Genomic DNA, 19,289 nt, shown 5'->3' with positions numbered 1-19,289 from the left:
GGAGGATAATTCACGTCCTGGATAGTGAAGTTTATAATCCTATCCAATGTAATTGAGCATGTTCTAGTTATCCATTACCTAATCTTTAGTTAATCCTAATAGGTTTTGCCCTCAATGTTTTCTTGTGGCAGTGAGTTCTACAGATTAATTATGTTATATAAAAAGGCTTTTCCTTTCAATTCTACATTTCCAACTTTTAATTTAATTGAATGTTCACTAGCTCTTCTGCTACGTGAGAAGGGGTAGGTAGGCTCTGGCCAGTTCATTCTTGTATCTACGCGGGTAGGGTGTTGTCGTCTTACGTCCATCATAAGCCCCGGCATAGAAAGTTTAAAGCTCAGCCACAAAAAAGTCTAAAAAGTAGCACAAAAAAATAATCAAAAAGGGTATTTTTTCATAACCAAATCTTGTTTATTCACAAAACTGAGCATTTCTGACCAGAGTTTCTGCAGCTTCGACTTGGAATAACAAAATTGAGCCAAAGTTGATTGATCCTTTTTCCTTTAAGTGTCAGAATAACTTAAAAATGCACATGAAGTAGCGCAACCCTGTGTAGTTGTTGTAAACATGGCAGAAGAAAAACCTCCCTTCGCATGACGCTGTTAGTCTGGTTAGTCTGATGTACGCAGAGGTCCATTATCTGCAGTTCCTTTAAGGCACCTTTAAGTTCATTTATGGACCTGATGGCTCTTGCTCCCGTGCTAGAAACTTGACCCCGTGGGGACTGTAGCTCCCTGCTGGAAGCTGTCTTCTGCATATCCTCTCGTGCCGATTTCTGTAATTCTGACACGGCAACATCAAGTCTGGGCTTTTTAAGGATCCTCACTGTTTTAAGAGTTCTGATGCAACGAGGTATTGTGGGTTTCTACTTCCTTTATAGATTTGTAAGGGTCACTATGATTATAGCACCTGGGCTTGAGTACTAAAACAACTTTTAAGCAACTGGAAAGTTACCCAAGGGTGGCAGGTTGTCCAGCCTGGTTGATCTCTGCTGCTGTGCTTCTTGCTGGGATCGAGTGAGAGGTCCCTGGAGGACCCGAGTTGAGGGGAAAGCCCAGACTTGCCAAATTTAAGCTTGAAAACTAATTAACTTCTAACTGACCTAATTTGGGGAAATCTTGATATCAGCCAACGATCAAAGAAGTCCAATTTCTCAAAAAAACAAACAAAAGAAACACCCACCCACAAAAACAAACAATAACAACAAAACAGAACAACAGCAAAAGGCACAGCACAAAAAAAAGCACAGCAAATATTGGGTATAGAAAATTTTCTCAGTTTCTATGGGACCGTGAATTTCCTGCCGTCAGTATCATTGCACATTTTGCAGTAGAAAAGCAGAAATTACACCTGCTGTTCAAAATTTACTGAATATATTAACCTGAGTTTGTTAGCTTTGACTCGTTAATTGTATTTTCATCTACGCAGGAAAACAAAAAGCTTTTGAAGGTTTGTAGGGGTAATTTTGCCATTAAAACAGCAGCAAATGTGTTGTCAGAATAAGTTTTAGGGTTGTTGGGTTTTTTTGCTACATACCAATAACTATCATGTTACTGTGGCCCTGCTGGAAACATGACAAAATGAACAGCTTCGCAGATTTCCAGTGATGTTTTTTTATTTCTTAAGAGTGTAAAAGCATGAAATTAAGATGTCGATTGTGTCGGTGCTGTAACTCAGTGTTGCCATTTAACTGGCTCAGGCTTTCACTTTAATTGCTAGTAGTGACCTCAGCTGGAAAGGTTTTCTCGACTTTGGACTCAGTTGTGTAAATCTTGGTTTACTTGTTCTTATTTTGTATCTTTATAATGAATTTTTTGTCCTTTGATATACTTTGGTTGTAAAGATGTGTTATGTCTGCTGGGGAATGTGTGGTGCTGCATTGCCCCACTGCACTATCAGTGTCACAAGGAAGTGTTTCCTTTTCAAAGACGCCTCACACCACCTTCTCCTTAGTCCTGGGGCTTCTGTTTCTGCATTGTATCGAATAAGAAGTTTCTGCAATGCTATTAATGCTTCCAGTAAGGATTTCTGGCCCTTTGTAATTCAGTCTCCTAAAGAGGAAATACTAAAGCTGCATGGAAAATAAAAGGAATACTGTGCGATGTGGCTGGTGAGAGAAAGAAAAGGTGCAAGTGCTAAAGAAACCTGACTAAATTATTCCCGAGAACTCTAATTTTTGTTTTCCAGGGCTGTGTCCATCCTGCTGTTCTTACTGAGAACTGGGTGGGAACCGCCGGCTCAACAAAAGGCCCAAAGTGTGTTTTCTAGGCGTGTGCATTGCATATGAGATGTTGAAAGTAGTGACTATAACAGTTTGGTAATTTAAATGTTTTATTTATTTCAGTTCAGTAACTTGCTGCTTTCATGTCTATTCTTTTGGGAGGGTTGTTTTTGTTTTTTAAACTCTCTCTAGGAAGGAAAAGTAAACATTTTGTACTAAACTGTAAACTAATGTGCTTGTTAAAAATAAATCGCAAACATTTGGGCAAAGTGCTGTGTTTTGGGATTTTATCTATATTTTCAAGTTCTTTTTAGCTAAACTATATTGCAAGGTTAGCTCATATACACACCCATTGCCAATCATAACCGTTATTTTATGTAGGTACTTAATTTTAAAAAGTGCCAGGAACATGCAGATTTTATTCCATTTTTTTTCCACGGTTCTCACAACTTTGTAAAACGTTGGTAAACTTTTGCAGGAGTGACAGAAAAACTGTTGGCTTCTGACCAACTATTATTTTTACATCCAAAGGGGCTTTTGTGGAAACCTGCAGAGATGCTGCCACGGTGTGGAGTCACCTTGTCCCATAAAGCCACAGCTGCCAGGACCGTGCCCAGCACCGTGCGCACGAGGAACAGCCGCCACCACATGAAACGCGCCTGCCTGCTTTCTTAAACTGCTTCCTTAGAGGATCAGACTAAAAATCCACTTATAAAACCGAGCTTAAAAGCGACTGCGTGGGTCATCACCTGCCCCCCTCGTCCGCCCCCAGGAGCTGTTTGTGGCCGTGGGGGGGGTGTCGGGGAGCCCCAGTGCAGCCAGTGCCAGTGGTACCCAGTTGGACTTGCCCCTGAACCCAGCACTACCGGGGCACGGTGCTGGCGATGCTCCGCCAGCTCCACCTGTGCCCTGGCTGCATTCCAGCCCGGTTTATTTGGGGACCCCAGAGCCCACTCCCCAAAATGTCTCCCTGCTTTATCATCCAACCCTATGGGACTGAGCTGTCCCCCAGGCTGGGATCCGTCCCCCGGCCACGCGGGCATCACCCTCCACAGCTCTGCACCACGCAGGAGCCGCAGGAGGGGAGCGGGTGGAAGGGAGCCTGGCCCCCCGGGATGCCCAGGGACTGTGCGGGGCCGACGCGGGCCCTGCTCCCCGGCTGTCCCCACCGCCGGGCGAAAGTCCCCGTGCTGCCCTCCGGCAGGAACATATGTGTGCTTGGAGGCTCCCGCCCCTAAGCTGCTTTTATTAATTTGTAATCCCCTGCGAGCAGGAGGTAAAGGGATTCGGGGGATTAGCGGGCTCGTAGTAACAACCACAATTATCAGCTCCGGCCGCCTGGGACAAGCAGCGCGCACGCACGCACCCACCGGGCTGCGCACAGACACACGGACACATGCACCCCCTGCATGCACACGAACACCCCCCCCCCACACACACACACATGTGCACACGCACACACACAAACATCCCCGCAATACAGCACAGAACCATCAGGGTTGGAGAAGACCTCCAAGATCATCCAAGCACAAGTACGAGGGCAGACTCAGGCTGGCACGGGCACGCACAGCCGTGTGCAGACACAAACCCGCACACCCCCGCGGATACAGGGGCTGCCACACGGCCCCGCACACCCAAGCGCAGCCTGGCACAGACACACGCAGCCTGCGTACGGACACACGCACACCCACATGTGCACACACAATTGTATGTACAGCCCTGAGCGTGCACAGCCCTGAGCCTACGTGCACGCACCACAGCCCTGCACGTGTGCACCCTGCACACGTGTGCATACGTGAATGCACACACACACAAATGCACACACACACACACAACACACACACAGATGCACACACACACATACATACACGCTCACACACATGCACACGCGCACACCCACACAACTCCACGTCCTCCCCGTCCTCAATTAACGCAATTAACCTCTGCCAGCCGCAGGGCGCTGATCGCCATGGGTCGGACTCTCCCCGCTCATTAACTAATTAGAGGAGGGGGCCGAGCCCCGCGGCACCCCACGGCTGCCGTCGGGGGGTGCCGGCCCCACGGGGACAAACGAAATCCGGGCAGGGGGACGGCGGGGGGGCGGCCGGCCGGGGGGGGTGGGCTCCACCCGACGGCGGCTCCCTCGGGCCCGGGCCGCAGCGCGATTCCCCCACGGGGACTTGGCGGGGGCCCGGCGGGGGCCCCGACGCCTTTTGGCACCCGGGGGCGGCGGCTGCCGGTGGCGACAGCCCCGGACACGCGTGGGACGTGGGGGACGGCCCCGTTCCCCCCCCTCCCGCCCGGTCCCTCCCTCCCCGAGCTCTTTTGTGATGCTAAAGAGCCCCTCGGTGCACCGCGGCCCAGCTGTGCCCGGCCCGACGGCTCGGTGCCGCCCCCGGCCCGCCCCCCCCCCCCCCCCCCCCGGCTCTCCCCGCTCCGCCCCGGGCGGCGGCCAAGCCCCCGGCGCTCCCCGCTCCGCTCCGCGCGGCTCCGCCACAAGCGCGCAGCCCCCGCGCACCTCGGACGGCGCCGCGATGCTGCTGGAGCGGGTCCGCGGCGGCTCGGAGAAGGCAGCGGAGCTCTGCCCCTTCCCGCGGAGCCCAGGTGAGGTGGGGGGGGGGGCGCGCGGAGCCCCGCGGACACACCGGGAGCCCCCGGGAGCCCCCGGTTCCGCGCACCCCCGGGGCACCCACGGGACGCGGCCGGGGCTGGCTGCGGGGAGCTGGGGGCGCCCCGACGGCACCGCGGGGGGGGGCCCAGCCCCGCCGTCCGCTGCTTCCATTTCCCCGTGGCATCCCCGGTGGGTCCCAGCCGCCCCCGCCCCAGGATCCCGTTTCGGTCCCTCCGTTGCCGTCGGGTCCGTCCCGGCGGGGCTCAGCGGCTGCTACCGGACAAAATGAGGGGCTCCCGCCCGGCCGCTCCTCCCCGGCGGCCGCCACCCCCCGCGCCACCTCCCCCGGTTCTGTCCCCCTCAGGAAAGGCTCCCGGTAATTCCTCCCGTAATCGCGTTTTCCCCCCCGCTTTAACAAACGGCAGAGACGTCGGGGCGGGAGGGAACGGGGCCGCGCTCCCTCGGCGCGGGGGCTTCGAACGAAAGCAGGGGGGAGGCGCGGCGAGGACGGGGACGGGGACCGGGACCGGGACGGGGACGGGGACCGGGACGGGGACGGAGCCGTCGGGGCAGCGGGGCCGCGGTCAGCCCGGCAGCCCCCCGCCGTCGGGCCGGTGCCGCCGCTTAGCGCCCGCTCCGCCGCCCCGCGGCCTCCCCCGGCGGCTCCCCGCGGTCGCTGCGCGTTTGGCCCCGCGGGCAGGAGGCGAAAACCGGCGCGGGGCCAATCCCCGGGGGAAGGAACCGCACCGCAACGCCGGCTCCCCGCGGGAGGCGATGCCCGTAAATAGGGCCGGGGGCCGGGGAGGCAACGCGAGGGGCTCGGCGGGGCTCTGGGGGGGCTCGGGGAGCTGGGGGGGGGCTCACCGTGCCGGGGTGCCGGGCCCGGGGGGGGTGTCCGTTCGTGCCCTCGGGGTGCGGAGCCGCGCGGTGCTGTTTTCCCTCGGCAAAGCCCTCGCTCGGCGGCGCACAACGAAATCCGGGCACCGGCCGCCGCTGCCCCCCCCCCGACACCCCCCCGGCGGTGCCCCCGGACCCGGCTCGGCCCCCTGCCCGTCCCCTGCCCCGTCGGGGGGCGGCCCCGCCCGGCTTTCGTTTCCGGGCACCCCGGAGCCGTCGCCCTCCCGCCGTGCCCAGCCGGGAAGGGGCGGCGGGAGGGGGGGGGGGGACGTGCCGCCGGCCCGGGGGGGTTAAATACGGCTCGCAGCGATGCCCTGCCCGCCGCTCGGAGCGGCACCGGCGGGCACGGCCGGCGGCTGAAAATACCGCGCTGCGGCCGCCTCAAGCCCCGGCGCCGCGGGGGTGGCAGCGGCCGGGGGGGGCTCCAGCGCCGCCGCGGTCCCGGGGGGCCGGGGAGGGCCTGGGTGTGGGGGGGGGGGGGGGCAGCGCCCGGTTCCGAGCCCCGGCCGCGACGGGACGGGCGGCGCCTGCGGAGGCGGCGGGCGCGGAAGATGCGCGGGTGGCTGCGCCCCGCCTGAGTGCGCCGAGCCGCCGGGGGCACCATGCAGCAGCGTAAGGGACGGGGACAGGGACGGGGACGGTGGCGGTGGCCGTGCCGGTGGCGTCCCGGTCTCTGCGGGCAGCTCGGAGCCGGCCGCCGCCGCTGCCCGGATCGCAGCCGTTGCGGGAGATTTTTAGCTCGGGCGATTTTTTGCTCGGGAGTTTTTTGCTCGGGCTTTTTTTTTTTTTTTTTTTTTTTTTTCCTCGGGCATTTTTTGTGCGGGCTCTTTTCGCTCGGACGCGGCCGGGTGTTGCGGGGAGGATTCCGCTGTAACGACATCACCTCCGCTCCTGCCCGGCCGCACCGCTCCGTGCGGTTATCTCCGCGTACGGACCCCCCCGTGGCCGCCTTTATCTACATCTGCTCGGCTGGCTCCGGGTGTTCCCTACGGCTGTACCTACAGCGATGCAGCTGTATTTATGTACCTCCGTATCTACATTTTACCCACCTGTGCCTAAATATCGATATCCGTATATTTATGGCTACACGTCCGTACATTTTCATTTTCTATCTACGCCTCTGTTCATTTTTATCTCTCTCTATTTCTATCCGTATCTCTATATCAGATATTTCTATATCATCTCTGCCGATATCTGTAGGGCGACGAGACAATCCTGCTGCATTTTATTTTCAGTACAATTCTCGTGATTTTTATCAGATTTTTCCCCACCCCGACTGGGCTACCCCGCCGCTATTTACAGGTGAAATCTTGAAGCATAGGAAAAGAAAAAAAAAAAAAAAAGCCCGGAATAACTGCGATCAGACTCTCGGGATTTTCGGCTCGGCCCGGGTTTATTCCCCCCCCCGCCCCCCGTCACCTCCCTTCTTATTTTCCCCGGCTCCCCCGGGCTCTTCGCAGAGGGAGCTCGGCTCGGGGCCGCGGCTGCGGGCAGAGGCTCGCACGGCGCCGCGCCAACGAAATTGGACGAAAAGGACATTTTTTCGTGCCGGTCCCCGGCCGCCCCCACGGGGGGGGACCCGGGCAGAACCGGGCCGGGGTCGGGCGCGGGGGGCAGCGGAGCCGTGGGGGCGGCGGCTGACGGGGGGCTGCCTCCCGCAGAGATCCCGCTGTGCGCCGGCTGCAACCAGCACATCGTGGACAGGTTCATCCTCAAGGTCCTGGACCGGCACTGGCACAGCAAGTGCCTGAAATGCTCCGACTGCCAGACGCAGCTGGCCGAGAAGTGCTTCAGCCGCGGGGACGGCGTGTACTGCAAGGAGGACTTCTTCAAGTGCGTGGGGCCGGGGGCAGAACCGAGGGGGCAGAACCGAGGGGGCAGAACCGAGAGGGAACCATCGAGGGGGCAGAACCGAGGGGGCAGGACCGAAGGGGCCGCACGGCGGGGTAGCCCCGAGGGGTAGGAGCCCCGAGGGGTAGGAGCCCCGAGGGGTAACACCGTGGTGTAGTAGCCCCGAGGGGGCGGCGGGGTAACCCGAGGGGTAGCCCCGAGGGGTAGGAGCACCGATGGGTAGGACCGCCGAGGGGTAGCCCCGAGGGGGCGGCACGGCGGGGTAGCCCCGAGGTGTGGTAGCCCCGAGGTGTGGTAGCCCCGAGGTGTAGTAGCCCCGCGGGGAGCGGCCCAGCCGCCGCCGTTCCCCCCCCAGCCGCCGCCTCCGCTCTCAGCGGCCGCCGCTTGTCCCCCCCCCCCCCCGCCCAGGCGCTTCGGGACGAAGTGTGCCGCCTGCCAGCAGGGCATCCCCCCGACCCAGGTGGTGCGGCGGGCGCAGGACTTCGTGTACCACCTGCACTGCTTCGCCTGCATCGTCTGCAAGCGGCAGCTGGCCACCGGCGACGAGTTCTACCTGATGGAGGACAGCAGGCTGGTCTGCAAGGCCGACTACGAGACGGCCAAGCAGAGAGGTACCCCCGCCCCGTCCCCTACACCCCCGGGGGCTGGAGAGGCCCGGCCCGGCCCCCCCCCTGCCCGTCGGGAGCCGCCCGAGCCTCGGGGGGGTGGGGAGCGGGGCCGGCAGCCGCTGCCGTCGGGGGGGGCGCTGAGGGAGGCCGGGGGTCCCGGCTTCCCTCGGGGACCCGGCTGCTGATCCCCCCCCCAACCCCCCGCCGGCAGAGGCTGAGTCGACGGCCAAGCGGCCCCGCACCACCATCACGGCCAAGCAGCTGGAGACCCTGAAAAACGCCTACAACAACTCGCCCAAGCCGGCGCGGCACGTCCGGGAGCAGCTCTCGTCGGAGACCGGGCTGGACATGCGGGTGGTGCAGGTGAGCGCCCGGGGGGGGCACCCTGGAGGTGGGGGGGGGGGGGGGGGCAGCGGGGCCGGATCCGGCGCGGTGCGGAGCGAGCTGCCGGCCTGCCCTGCTCGCAGGTGTGGTTCCAGAACCGCCGGGCCAAGGAGAAGAGGCTGAAGAAGGACGCGGGGAGGCAGCGGTGGGGGCAGTACTTCAGGAACATGAAGCGCTCCCGGGGCGCCTCCAAGTCCGACAAGGACAGCATCCAGGAGGAGGGCCCCGACAGCGACGCCGAGGTCTCCTTCACAGGTCGGTCCCCGACGGGGCTTTGCTTTTTATTTCACCTTCTTTTTATTATCCTGATCGCAATTTTCGGCCGGAATATGCGGGGTGAAAGCAGGTTCCCCGGGAGGGAGAGGGGGGGCTGGGGGGGAGAGGTGCTGAGCTCGGGGGCTGCCGTGGTGGGGGAATCGCGGGGTGCAGGACCCGTCCCCCTGGGGGCTGCCTCCGGTGTGGGGAGAGCAGGGAGAGCTCCCGGCTGCCGCTGGGGTGTCCGAGCTGCCCCCGCACACGGCCTTTCCGAGGGGCTCTTAGGCGTACAAATCCCAGAGCCCAGAAGCACAGAGCTGAAGGATCGCTAAAAGCATGTCGATTTTTTTAATCCCCCTTAGAGGCAGCTTTATTCGTGTGGTCGCAAGTCAGCAGCCCCCACAGAACCGAGAAGCAGCTGCCCCTCTGCTCTGCGCACAAGGGAGATGGCTCTGTGCAGGATGTTGGGGTCGCGGGGCCCCGTTTTTGGGGCAGACCACACCTGCGTTTGCTCTCACCTGCACGGCCTTAGCCGGGGCTCTCCAGACACAGGGCAGCTCGCTGCCGGAGCAGGATGCGGCCCTGCGCTGGGGGCTGCTGCTGCGCTGCTGCCCAGGGGCCGCATCCTGCACGGCCCCGGCTTGTGCCCAGAGCAGCCCCAGCACCAGAGGGTCTCTGCTGAGGGTTTCTGGGCTGCGTTACTGCGGGGCTCAGCCGCGCGTGTCGGTGTGAGCGTCGCTCCCACGGGCACAGGAGAGAAGCTGAGATGCAAACCTGTGCCCATCCGCCTGTAGGGCACGTGTGCTCCTGCTCACACGGCTCCGTGCTCCAGCTTCTCTTCTGCGTTCCTAAATACTGTTTGATTTTCAAGCCTGTGTATACACACTGCGCACCAGCGCCATTAAATATGAATATACTATAAATAATAACTAAAAAATGTTGAACAATTATTGATAGCTTGATGCCAGAAACAGGTTTGTATCCTAGGCAACCGAGCGGCTCTCAGTGTTCGTAAAACCCCTGATGAAAGCAAACAATTTTTGCTGGTAACTTAAAAAATATTTTTCAGAAGTATTCTTAAGTCGTACAAATACATTTCATTAGCCTGTTCCTGAGCCAACAAATACTGCTGAGATTTAATAGTTTTTCATTTTATTTTTTTTTCTGGGCAATGGAAAGTTTTTCTTGAGCTGGCGAGGGCTCAGGTAGCTCCTAAAAAAGACAGCAAAATTCAAGATAAACCTCAAAGCCAAACAGAAATGCAGAAATGAAAGATCTTGAACCCACGTTGCCCTTCAAAGGATTATTTTTAAATTACATTCTTACATTTTAATATGTACTTTTTGTGCTCTTTGTGCACATTTTTTAGATCCAAAATGTATTAGACATTTGTACTCAGACAAAATAATCCCGTGGCCTTCTACGGAGAGCCGTCAGCAAGGACAGGAATAATAAGGAATTACAAGTAGCGAGCGCGTGGCTGCTCAGCTCCATCCATCTCATCTGTTTATACCCGGGGCTCGCGGAGCTCCCGTGCTGCTGCCGGTGGTGCCGGCGCTCCCCCAGTAACACCAGTGCGCTTCCCTTTCAGACGAGCCCTCCATGTCCGAGATGAGCCACTCCAACGGGATTTACAGCAACCTCAGCGAGGCGTCCCCGGCTCTGGGGAGGCAGGCTGGGACCAACGGGAGCTTTGCTCTGGATCACAGCGGCATCCCAGCTCAGGACCAGTACCACGACTTGCGCTCCAACAGCCCCTACGGGATACCCCAGTCCCCAGCCTCCTTGCAAGCGCTGCCGGGCCACCAGCCTTTAATCTCCAGCTTGGTTTACCCCGACAACAGCCTGGGCATCATGGGACAAGGCGGACAGGGGGTGCCCCAGCCCATGAGGGTCCTGGCCGGGAACGGACCCAGCTCCGACCTCTCCACCGGCAGCAGCGGGGGGTACCCGGATTTTCCTGCCAGCCCGGCCTCGTGGCTGGACGAAGTCGACCACGCTCAGTTTTGATACAGGATCCACCACCGTGCAGTGGGAAGGGGAAGGACCCGTCGCTCTCAAACGCCGTCTGCTCCCGGAGAAAAGGCACGGACGGGCCCTGAGGCCGAGCGGGGCAGGAAGGCGCCGGCACGGCAAGCACCGACGGGCTTTCGGAGGCGACCCGGCGGTGGGTCAGCAGCGGACGGCGGTCAAAGGGAGACCACAGCATAAGGGACGTCCAAACGAACCGGTCATTGTGTCTTTACTAAACACCGAGACTTGTGCTTTACAGATTTGATAGAAGGTATTTTGCTTTCTGTTGTCAGTGCATTCTCCAAAGCGAGGACTTGCTTCATCACCCATCCACGCCGAAAACCTTTTTAAGAGAAAATAAAGTCCTCATCCACAGTAAAAGTTGTGACAATGTCTATATTTCTATAGGAGAAATGTTGATAGTGAATCACTTCAGAAATCCATGGTAGAAAACCTCTCTGTTCTTCCAGCAGATTTTTTAAAAGCGCACCGATGGGGTATGTTTGGTTTTATTTCCAATTTACGTTCACTTTTCTAAAATGAAATGCTCTTTAATATGCCAATCACTGATCAGCAACTCTTCTCCTTTGTAAAGTGAAGATCATGTTAACTCTGCTTCTCATCTTTTTAATTTGTAGATTCCTAGTTTTATTCTTCCAGATAAGCATTAAACCGTGAATAGCTGTATTTATTACCAAATGACTACACTTTTATCTCGAGGGCAAGAGGTGTTTTTTCTTGGCCCGGGAACACCAGTGGCTCTGGGTTGTGAATTTCATGCTTTTCTTTAAAATCCCTTTGCAAGAGTTTTACTGCAAAGTGTCTCAGACTCGTCCTGATGTCTTGTTGCCAAATTCCTTCCCAGGAGGGCTCTGGGCAGGGGCCGGTGGCTCCGTTTCAGCCGCTCCTTGTCGTGGCAAGTGCTCGCCTCCCTGGTGGCACTTCTCTGTCTGAGGCATTTGTGTCATCCTGCAGATACAGCGCGAGCCGATCGTGAGGAAAGGCAAGGCATTATGTATATTGTTACCTGTAAAAATGGTTGAATTTACTGTAGATTATGTGAACGTCCCGTGTCTTTTATTTATATTCTCGCTTTCTCTCTGATGATCAAATACTTCAAGACTACAAATAAATTCGTCAGCTAAGCTTTAAATAGTCTTTTGCTAAATTCACATCAAAAGCATCAATATAGGTAAACACCACACCTGGAAATAAACGTAAAAATCTCCAGAACTTGAGGCTGTGATTCACCAAAGCGTCAAAGCGCACTCTTCCCAGCAATACAGCAGCAATCCCACTGATGTAAAAATGCCTTGATAAGCAGAAACAAAAAATGATGGTTTTAGAGGCTGGCAGCCCTTGGGAGATCCAAACAGCATTGCTCCATGCAGGCACAGCCCCTGATCGTTTTTGGTGGGTCATGGTTATTTTTCAGCATTCATTGCGAAGTTAGAAATATGTAAGGCAGAAAGTTGTGGCGACAAAGCAAGAGCAATTACAGGAGCCTGATGTTGTACAGCTGTGAACTGGAAGTTGTGCACAGGGAACAGTATAATGTAGATTGGAATATTTCAAAGAGAAATCAGGGGAAAAAAAAAAAAAAAGGAATTAAGTTTGGCCAAACATACACATCCCCTGTGCGCGTACACACGCATTAGAGGCACGTGCACACGCGTGTCTTCATATACAAATTCCTGCGGCCAGGCAGCTCGGAGCAGAGGGAAGCGCTCTACTGAAGTCTGATTTAAGAAGCAGGTGGGAGATATTTTTTAAAGCACGTGGGCTTCCAGCCTCTCCCTGCCCCGGGAGGCTGGGGCACATTTGTGAGCAGCTCCGAGCGCTCGCAGCCCAGCGGGCAGCGCAGGCGGCTCCGCAGGGGGCAGCCGGGCAGGGAAGCGCTGCGCTGTGCCCAGGCAGGTGCCCAGGGTTTGTGCCCCTTTCCTTCGCCTGCAGGAGCAGGCGCCGTGCCCTTTGTCTCTGATCTCCCCCTACGGCAGCCCTTGGTGTTGTGCAGCCGCGGGCGGACACATGCTGGCTGTAGCACACAGGTGAGGGTGCGACAGCGATGTCTCTGGAAGCCAGCAGGCGTTGGCAGTAGTTGCAGAATTGTTTCTACTTAACAAAATACAGTTAGCCAGCAGTGCTGCGCAAGCGTCTCCCCTTACACACATCACATCTGAGAAGCAGCAGCACGTCCAGCCTGTGCTCGCTGCGCGCTGTCGGCAGCCTGCCGGGGCTGAGCTGTGAGCCCGCGCGATGCCCATGGCTGCTGCCTGCTGCAGGGAGAGCTGCCAGCACACAGCTCCTGGGTGTTTGCCGCCACCGGGACTGGGGCTAAAGCACCCAAAGCACAACGGGTGCGGATGCAGAATTTGCTCTTTTTGCAGGAGACCCAGTCCAAGGGCTATGGCAAGGCAGGGAGAAACCCTGGGGCGTGGCGCCGTGTGGCTGTTGGTGTGAAACCCCTCATGCCTCAGCTCCCAGGGGAGATCTCAGGCGGGTGATGCTGAATTCAGCCTCGGCCAGGCCCGAGGTCGGAGCTGGGCTCGGCAGCAGGGCTCAGGAGCTGCTCTCTGCCTGCACCAGAACCGAGGAGGGACGGGACAACTGTTGCTGCTAGCTCGGGGCCACATTGCAGGGGTGTTTCTTACTGAACCATAAGGATTAATCAGAAATTTATAGGATTTTAAAAATCAGATGACAAAGCTTCACCCAAGAAGAAAAGAGTTCTTGTTGTCAATATTTTTTTTTTTCTATTCTGTTTCTCTGGTCTAGAAACACCCCCTCCAAATCAGGCTAATTGTTTTACATTGAGACATTTGGCACTTAAAGTATAAATAATAATTTCATAGAAAAGACTGATTTTAAAGAGAAGAAAACAAGAGCAGAAAGACAAAAATGTAGTTTACTTTAGGCTGATGATGCTGTTATAAAATCACTGTCTAGAGACTGTAACTACCGAACAAGTATTCTGTAGATTTTTTCCTGGTTTCCCTCACAGCAAACACCCGGCACTGTTCCTCTCGCTCGGGGAATTGCCCGGGGATGCCTGGATTTAAGAAAAGAAGAAATGCAAATTCCCCCTGTTCCTTTGTGCTTTGCTGAACGGCAGAAGGGGCTGGAAGGTCCCGGTGCTCACGGTCGCCTGCACGCAGAGAGAAGCTCCCCAAAAGCCCTGTCCCGAGGAGCTCCCCGACCATCCCGTCCCATCCCGTCCCATCCCACAGGAGTCGGGGGTTGCTCTCTTTCCACGGCTGAGGCCCAGGGGTGCCATTAATATAAATGCCTTCCTCCTGTTAAAGAGAAAACCAATTTGGAAGAAGCAAATAAAACTAACAGCATGCAACTGACTGACAGCTTGTAAAGCCCAGACGGAATTAGGAAGAGGGGCTTTGCACTGCTCAGTTTGCAGGGGGGCTTTATAACCTCCGCTGGTTCGTGTGAGTGCATGACGGGAGGTAAGGCTTTTTTCATGCTCTCTGGGAGGAAAATCTAACGTATGAATCTTTTCTTTCTGAACAGCGATTTCACATTGTATGAGTCCTTGTGCCCTGAATTCGTGTTCCCTACAGACGCAGAAAATGTTTAGGTTTCATGCCAAACAGCAGAAATAACTAATTTGTCCTCATCCTGATTCCCTGTGAGAGGCAGACCTCTCAGGCCAGGCGAGAGCCCCGCCACCCTTTTGTTTGATTTTTTTCAGTTTCCACGGGCTCTGCAACCTGCTCACGGCGGAGCGGAGCCAACTCCTCGCGGCCATAACCTGACGCAGCGAAGCCTGCACGGCTCAGGGAAGGCAGGAAAGCGGAGACCTGCACAATTTATGCACTGAAACAACGTTTACAGGCAGCAAATGGCTTTGTTAAAACATGACAGGAAAACCAAACGAGCAAAAATATGCTGGGAAAAAAAAAAAAAAAAAGCAAAGGTGTTTAAATTAGTTTTTTTTTTCTTTCTGACACCTTTATCATGTCTCTAAGTGGGATGCATTTTGTGCTGAAGCACACACGCAGGCGTGTTTGTTGGCGCAGATGTAGTGGACAGGGAACAGAGCCCAGCGAAGGCGTTGATTTAGGGCGCACGAAGCACTCGCTGCTTTTGTGCTCAGCATTTCTCAACGTGGTGATGAAAAATATTTTAATAACCAAGTATGTGAGGCTTCTGGATTTAAATGAAGTTCTCCGTGTTAGAACACAGTTTCTGTACATGATTTCTCTTTCCATTTTGAATGAAGACGCAGGTAATTTCCAGTAGCGGATGAAACAGACCCTGGTGCTGCGGATCCAATCGGAGGACACCCGGCTGCCTCCTTCCTGCATGGCTGATCCCAGTTTGTGAGGCACTGGGATTCCTGCTCTGAACCCAAGGAAAGCAGGGGGGGAAGTAGAGGTGGTTTGGGACACGGTGTGTGATCGTCCCCCTCCCTGGTGTGAAGCAGCAATCGCAGGCTTGGGACAGAAGTGGCTCGGTGAGTGTCGCAGGAACGATGCTGCTTTAACCGGGCAGCCTTGGTCCCCAGCCCAAACACAAACAAACTCCACACCTTTTCTATTTTTTTTTTTTAGCTCCCCGGTTATTTTTCCACTGCGGTCTGAGAAGCGTCTCTGTCTCCTCAGGGACGTCGCAGCCACTTGCTGCCGCTGCCTGGCTGGACATGCGTCCCGCATCCCCAGGCTCTGCCCTCCCCGGCTCCTCCGCCTGCAGGAGCCTGCAGAAAGTGTTTGAGTCAGCTGGAGGCGAGTAAATCATTCCTGACAGCTACATCTCTACAGGGCAGTTAGAATTAATGTAACAATTTGGCATTTAATGAAGCAACAACACGCCGGGCCGCGGAGAATAGCCGGGACCTGCTGCAGTCACATCGTAATCCCTCGGGGACCCAAACGGCAGAGCCTCCATCAGACGCCGACCTGTTCGGCTGCGCAAACGGCCGCGGGGGCGGCGAAGCGGCTGCTCCAGCTGGGCTCTATCCAGCACCCAGACCCCGCGTTGGGCCCAGCAGCAGCAGCAGCAGCAGCAGCCCCGGGGACACGCATGGGGCACGCGTCACCTGCACCCCTCTGGGGACCGCCCAGGAGCACCAGGGGTGGCGGGGAGCCCTCGTCCCGAGGCAGGCGGCGAGATGCCGAATCGATGCTGGTCATGCAAAACATGTCTGGGGAAGCTTGCGGGAAGAAGAGAGGAAATAAATCAGCCTTGGAGGTGCTAGCAGGGGAGCTGGCAGGACAGCGTGTTTTGCAAATGAACACCTTCTGGATCGGGTGCTGTGCACCCAGAGGTCTCTGATGCCCGCAGAAGTTGCAGGTACTCCCGCTGTCTCCAGGATGAGTCCTTTGCAAAACACCGCGTGAGGGAGGGAGGGCAACGAATGCAAATGGCTTTGGAGACAATCTCCTCTTTCCCATGTATATACATATGCTCTCAAAGCGTTGCAGTTTGCAGCAGCTTGGATGCTTTAAAATAAATCATGCAGTGCATTTTTTTTTTCTTGCTCCTAAATGAAACCGTGGCACAAAACAACATCCCCAAACTCGCAAAGCCCTCAGTGCTGGTTTTGCTCTCCGGGGCTGGCCAGCGTGTGTGTGGCCACAAACCTCCACGCGTTGTGTGGCGAAGCCTCACGGTCGCCTGCTTTAAGGGCTTGACAGGTTTATAAAGTGCTGAGTGTCCCGGAGGGACGGCGGCACTGTTTGCAGAGAAGATGAAGCGTGCCATATCCAGCTGGTCTAACAGGGCAGCGGGAAATCTAAATTAATTCAGGAATCACTTCTGTTTTGCTGAGGGAGGATGTGGGTCTCAATCTATGGAAAGAGCACGTCGGGGGAATACTCATTAACGGCAGGCGTGGGGGTGCAACGCCAGGCTCCCCCCTCTTACACCAGGGTAAATCAGGGGGCATTTAGCTGAGGTACAGAGCAGCAGCGGGGTGAAATGGGCCCCAGGGGCTGTGTCATGTTTGGGGTGGAAGCCTGGTTCCCACCTGCGAGGGCTGATCCTCCCCAGCCTCCCTAAGGAGGGACCCGCCCCAACCACTGCCACCTGGGCTCTGCAGGTGAGGCCAGGGGCATTTAATGGCTCCTGCTTCCTGCCCCACCCTTCCTCTGGGCTGTGTTCTTACTGCTCCACCACATCCCTCCTACAGCACGGGCTCAGCCTTGGTGCCCGTGTTGGACTTGGGCCTCAGCCTGTTCTCAGTACTGCAGGTCAGTGGGGGGCTGCGGGGCTTGTCCCAAAGGCATGGGTTGGGGCTGGTTTCACCTCTGGGTCATGGTGCTTAGGCTTTCCCTGGGGTGCTTGGGCCTTCCCTGGGGTCATCCTGGCCTTTGTGTGGGCCGTGGGCTGAGCGATGTGTGACTTCTATCCGCGGGGAGGTTGGATCCCAACTTGTGACTTTCTGAACTGTAAATGGAAGACTAACAACGACAAAAAGCTTAGCTCAGGTGATCATGGCTGGGTGTACAACAGGCCTGCCCTTTAACACAGCCGCAGTTTGAGGGGCTGCAGTTGTTTAATGGTTCCATTTTGCGAGGACACAAATGTGGCTGGTTTTCCTTCTGCATGCCACAGCCTGGGCCAGGATTTACTGGTGTTTGTTTTGTTGTCTCAGAAGCAACCCCTGCGTTGCAAGACAGAGGGACGTGGGCAGCCCCCGGCCATGTGAGGCCCCAGCATGTGGGGATGGGGCTCCAGTTGTTGAGTTTATCCTTCTGAATTGGCCCCATAGTAAATGGGACTTTTATGAGTGTGATTCAGCTGGGGCAGAGCCAGGCCCTGCTTCTGCTCCTTGCCACCGGCAGCACTTGGCACAGCCTTCTCGTTTTCACTCTGATCGTGGCGTCCTCGCTGTGCCCTGTTCCTGACAGGAGGTTGCTGTAAGCTTAAAAATTAATTTTCCTGGAGTATCCTAATCATGCTGGTTGTTGAAACGTTCCCCGTTATGCTCTTACTGGGACTTGGCTCTGGGGGATAAGATTGTTCTGATGAAGCTGCCCGATATGGCAGAATTAAAACTTATTCTGGTTTTAATTTGTACTAATCATACACTCAGAAATAAAGAATTGGTCCCCCAAGTGTTTTTCTGGACTAGAGGACCAGACTCATTTATTTGCACGGATTAATACGCTGCCTGCTAATCGTGGGATGCCGACATTAGCTGTGCTGCAGCAACAGGGCCGTGGGACAGCAGTGGCTCGGTCTGGAGGCACAACAGTAGCCCAGACCCATCAGAACAGATTTGTGCAGGTTTTGTTATCACTGGATTTGCCAACAGGACAATCATCATTTTCGGGGGGGGGGGGGGGGGAATAATCCCTTGTGTTAGTTGAAGCATCTCATTAACTCAGGAGCACTAATTGGATGTGCTCTGATCAGATGGGGTATTTCTTTTGCCCTTCAGTATAAAAGGGAGGGTTATGTCCTCTGTGCAAGCTACACTGCTCGGACCAAGCAGAGCACCACAGGCTCCTGCATTTCCGTGTGACCCATGGCACTCACAGAAGCTGCTACTGAAATATCAAAGCTTGGAGTTTTGCAGCTGATGCTTGGTATTGGCACTGCCTCGGGTTTGCAGCCCAAGAGGTGTCCCTGTGCCCCAAAACCTGCCTGGGACTGGGGACGGTAGATCCAGGTGCGAGGTGATTCTGTACCCATGTGTGTCTGTAGGGCTGGGGCACGCTGCAGTCGAGGCGAGCCCCTGCTTCTCCTGCAGGCATAGCACAGCTGGAAAGCGATAGCTTCTGTGGCTCCGTGGGCTGGCGTGCTCCTTCCATAAATATTGTATCAGGGCATGCAGGGATCGAGTTGCAGCGCAGGGAGCCCCGGTAGGGCTGTGCGCTCCCTGCTGGGGCAGAGGGTAGGGAGACGTGGCTGGGGCTGATGAAGGCCTGGAGCCAGCGCCTGCCTCTCCAGGGAGATCCTTTTCTTCCCAGTGAAAGGACCTGAGTGATTGTCCTCCACCAGGGCATGGGGAGAGGGAAAACCACCCAGATCCCAATGCTTTCAAAGCTGTCCCTGGCCCTGCCCGAGCGCAGGAAGGTGCCCTGCACGGGGAGAGGCTTTGTGGAGCTGCGGGTATCAGTGTGGTACCTCTGTGGGCAGAGCCATGGCTCCAGCCTGCTGCTCCAGGCCACGTGGGTGTGCAGGCATCGTTTCTGAAAGGTTTCTCTGCTCCCTGTGTGCATACGAGTTATGTACCCTGTGTGTCTGCTGAACTCTGTGTGTCATGTGTGATGTGCCACGGTGCCGCCCTCACCGGTGGGCTGGAAAGTGAAGCCAGGCATTCCTTATCTCGGGTATTCTTCAGCTGTCACAGGCAGACCCACAGCCTGAGGGTAGTTACAGGCCCTGAGGTCAAATCCAGCCTTGAAAAGCAGAGCTAAAAACACACGTGCTTGAGGTAGAAAGATGCTGGTGCTAAAGAATAGCTGCAGGTTGCATTCAGTGTGTTTTG

At 56.2% G+C, this 19,289-nt stretch overlaps 1 protein-coding gene across 1 annotated transcript; it reads left to right on the top strand.

The window, feature by feature from the left end:
• Positions 1-4,755: 4,755 nt before the first annotated feature.
• LHX3 (LIM homeobox 3) lies at positions 4,756-10,837 on the top strand. The gene is made up of 6 exons (XM_035555300.1): positions 4,756-4,825; positions 7,391-7,562; positions 7,989-8,191; positions 8,400-8,551; positions 8,656-8,827; positions 10,419-10,837. Exons 1-6 carry the CDS (start codon positions 4,756-4,758, stop codon positions 10,835-10,837), a joined length of 1,188 nt encoding a protein of 395 aa, XP_035411193.1.
• Positions 10,838-19,289: the final 8,452 nt, after the last annotated feature.

The sequence above is a fragment of the Cygnus atratus genome, chromosome 19 (genome assembly GCF_013377495.2).
Source record: "Cygnus atratus isolate AKBS03 ecotype Queensland, Australia chromosome 19, CAtr_DNAZoo_HiC_assembly, whole genome shotgun sequence".
Taxonomy (NCBI): domain Eukaryota; kingdom Metazoa; phylum Chordata; class Aves; order Anseriformes; family Anatidae; genus Cygnus; species Cygnus atratus.
This window is presented reverse-complemented; position numbering and strand designations above follow the sequence as displayed.

What these genes read in the sequence shown, in the direction of transcription:
- LHX3 (XM_035555300.1), top strand. Translation starts at nt 4,756, where the DNA reads ATGCTGCTGGAGCGGGTCCGCGGCGGCTCGGAGAAGGCAGCGGAGCTC. An exon ending in TGCAAGGAGGACTTCTTCAA is followed by an intron (nt 7,563 to 7,988) that starts GTGCGTGGGGCC and finishes CCCCCCGCCCAG; the next exon opens with GCGCTTCGGGACGAAGTGTG. An exon ending in TGGACATGCGGGTGGTGCAG is followed by an intron (nt 8,552 to 8,655) that starts GTGAGCGCCCGG and finishes CCCTGCTCGCAG; the next exon opens with GTGTGGTTCCAGAACCGCCG.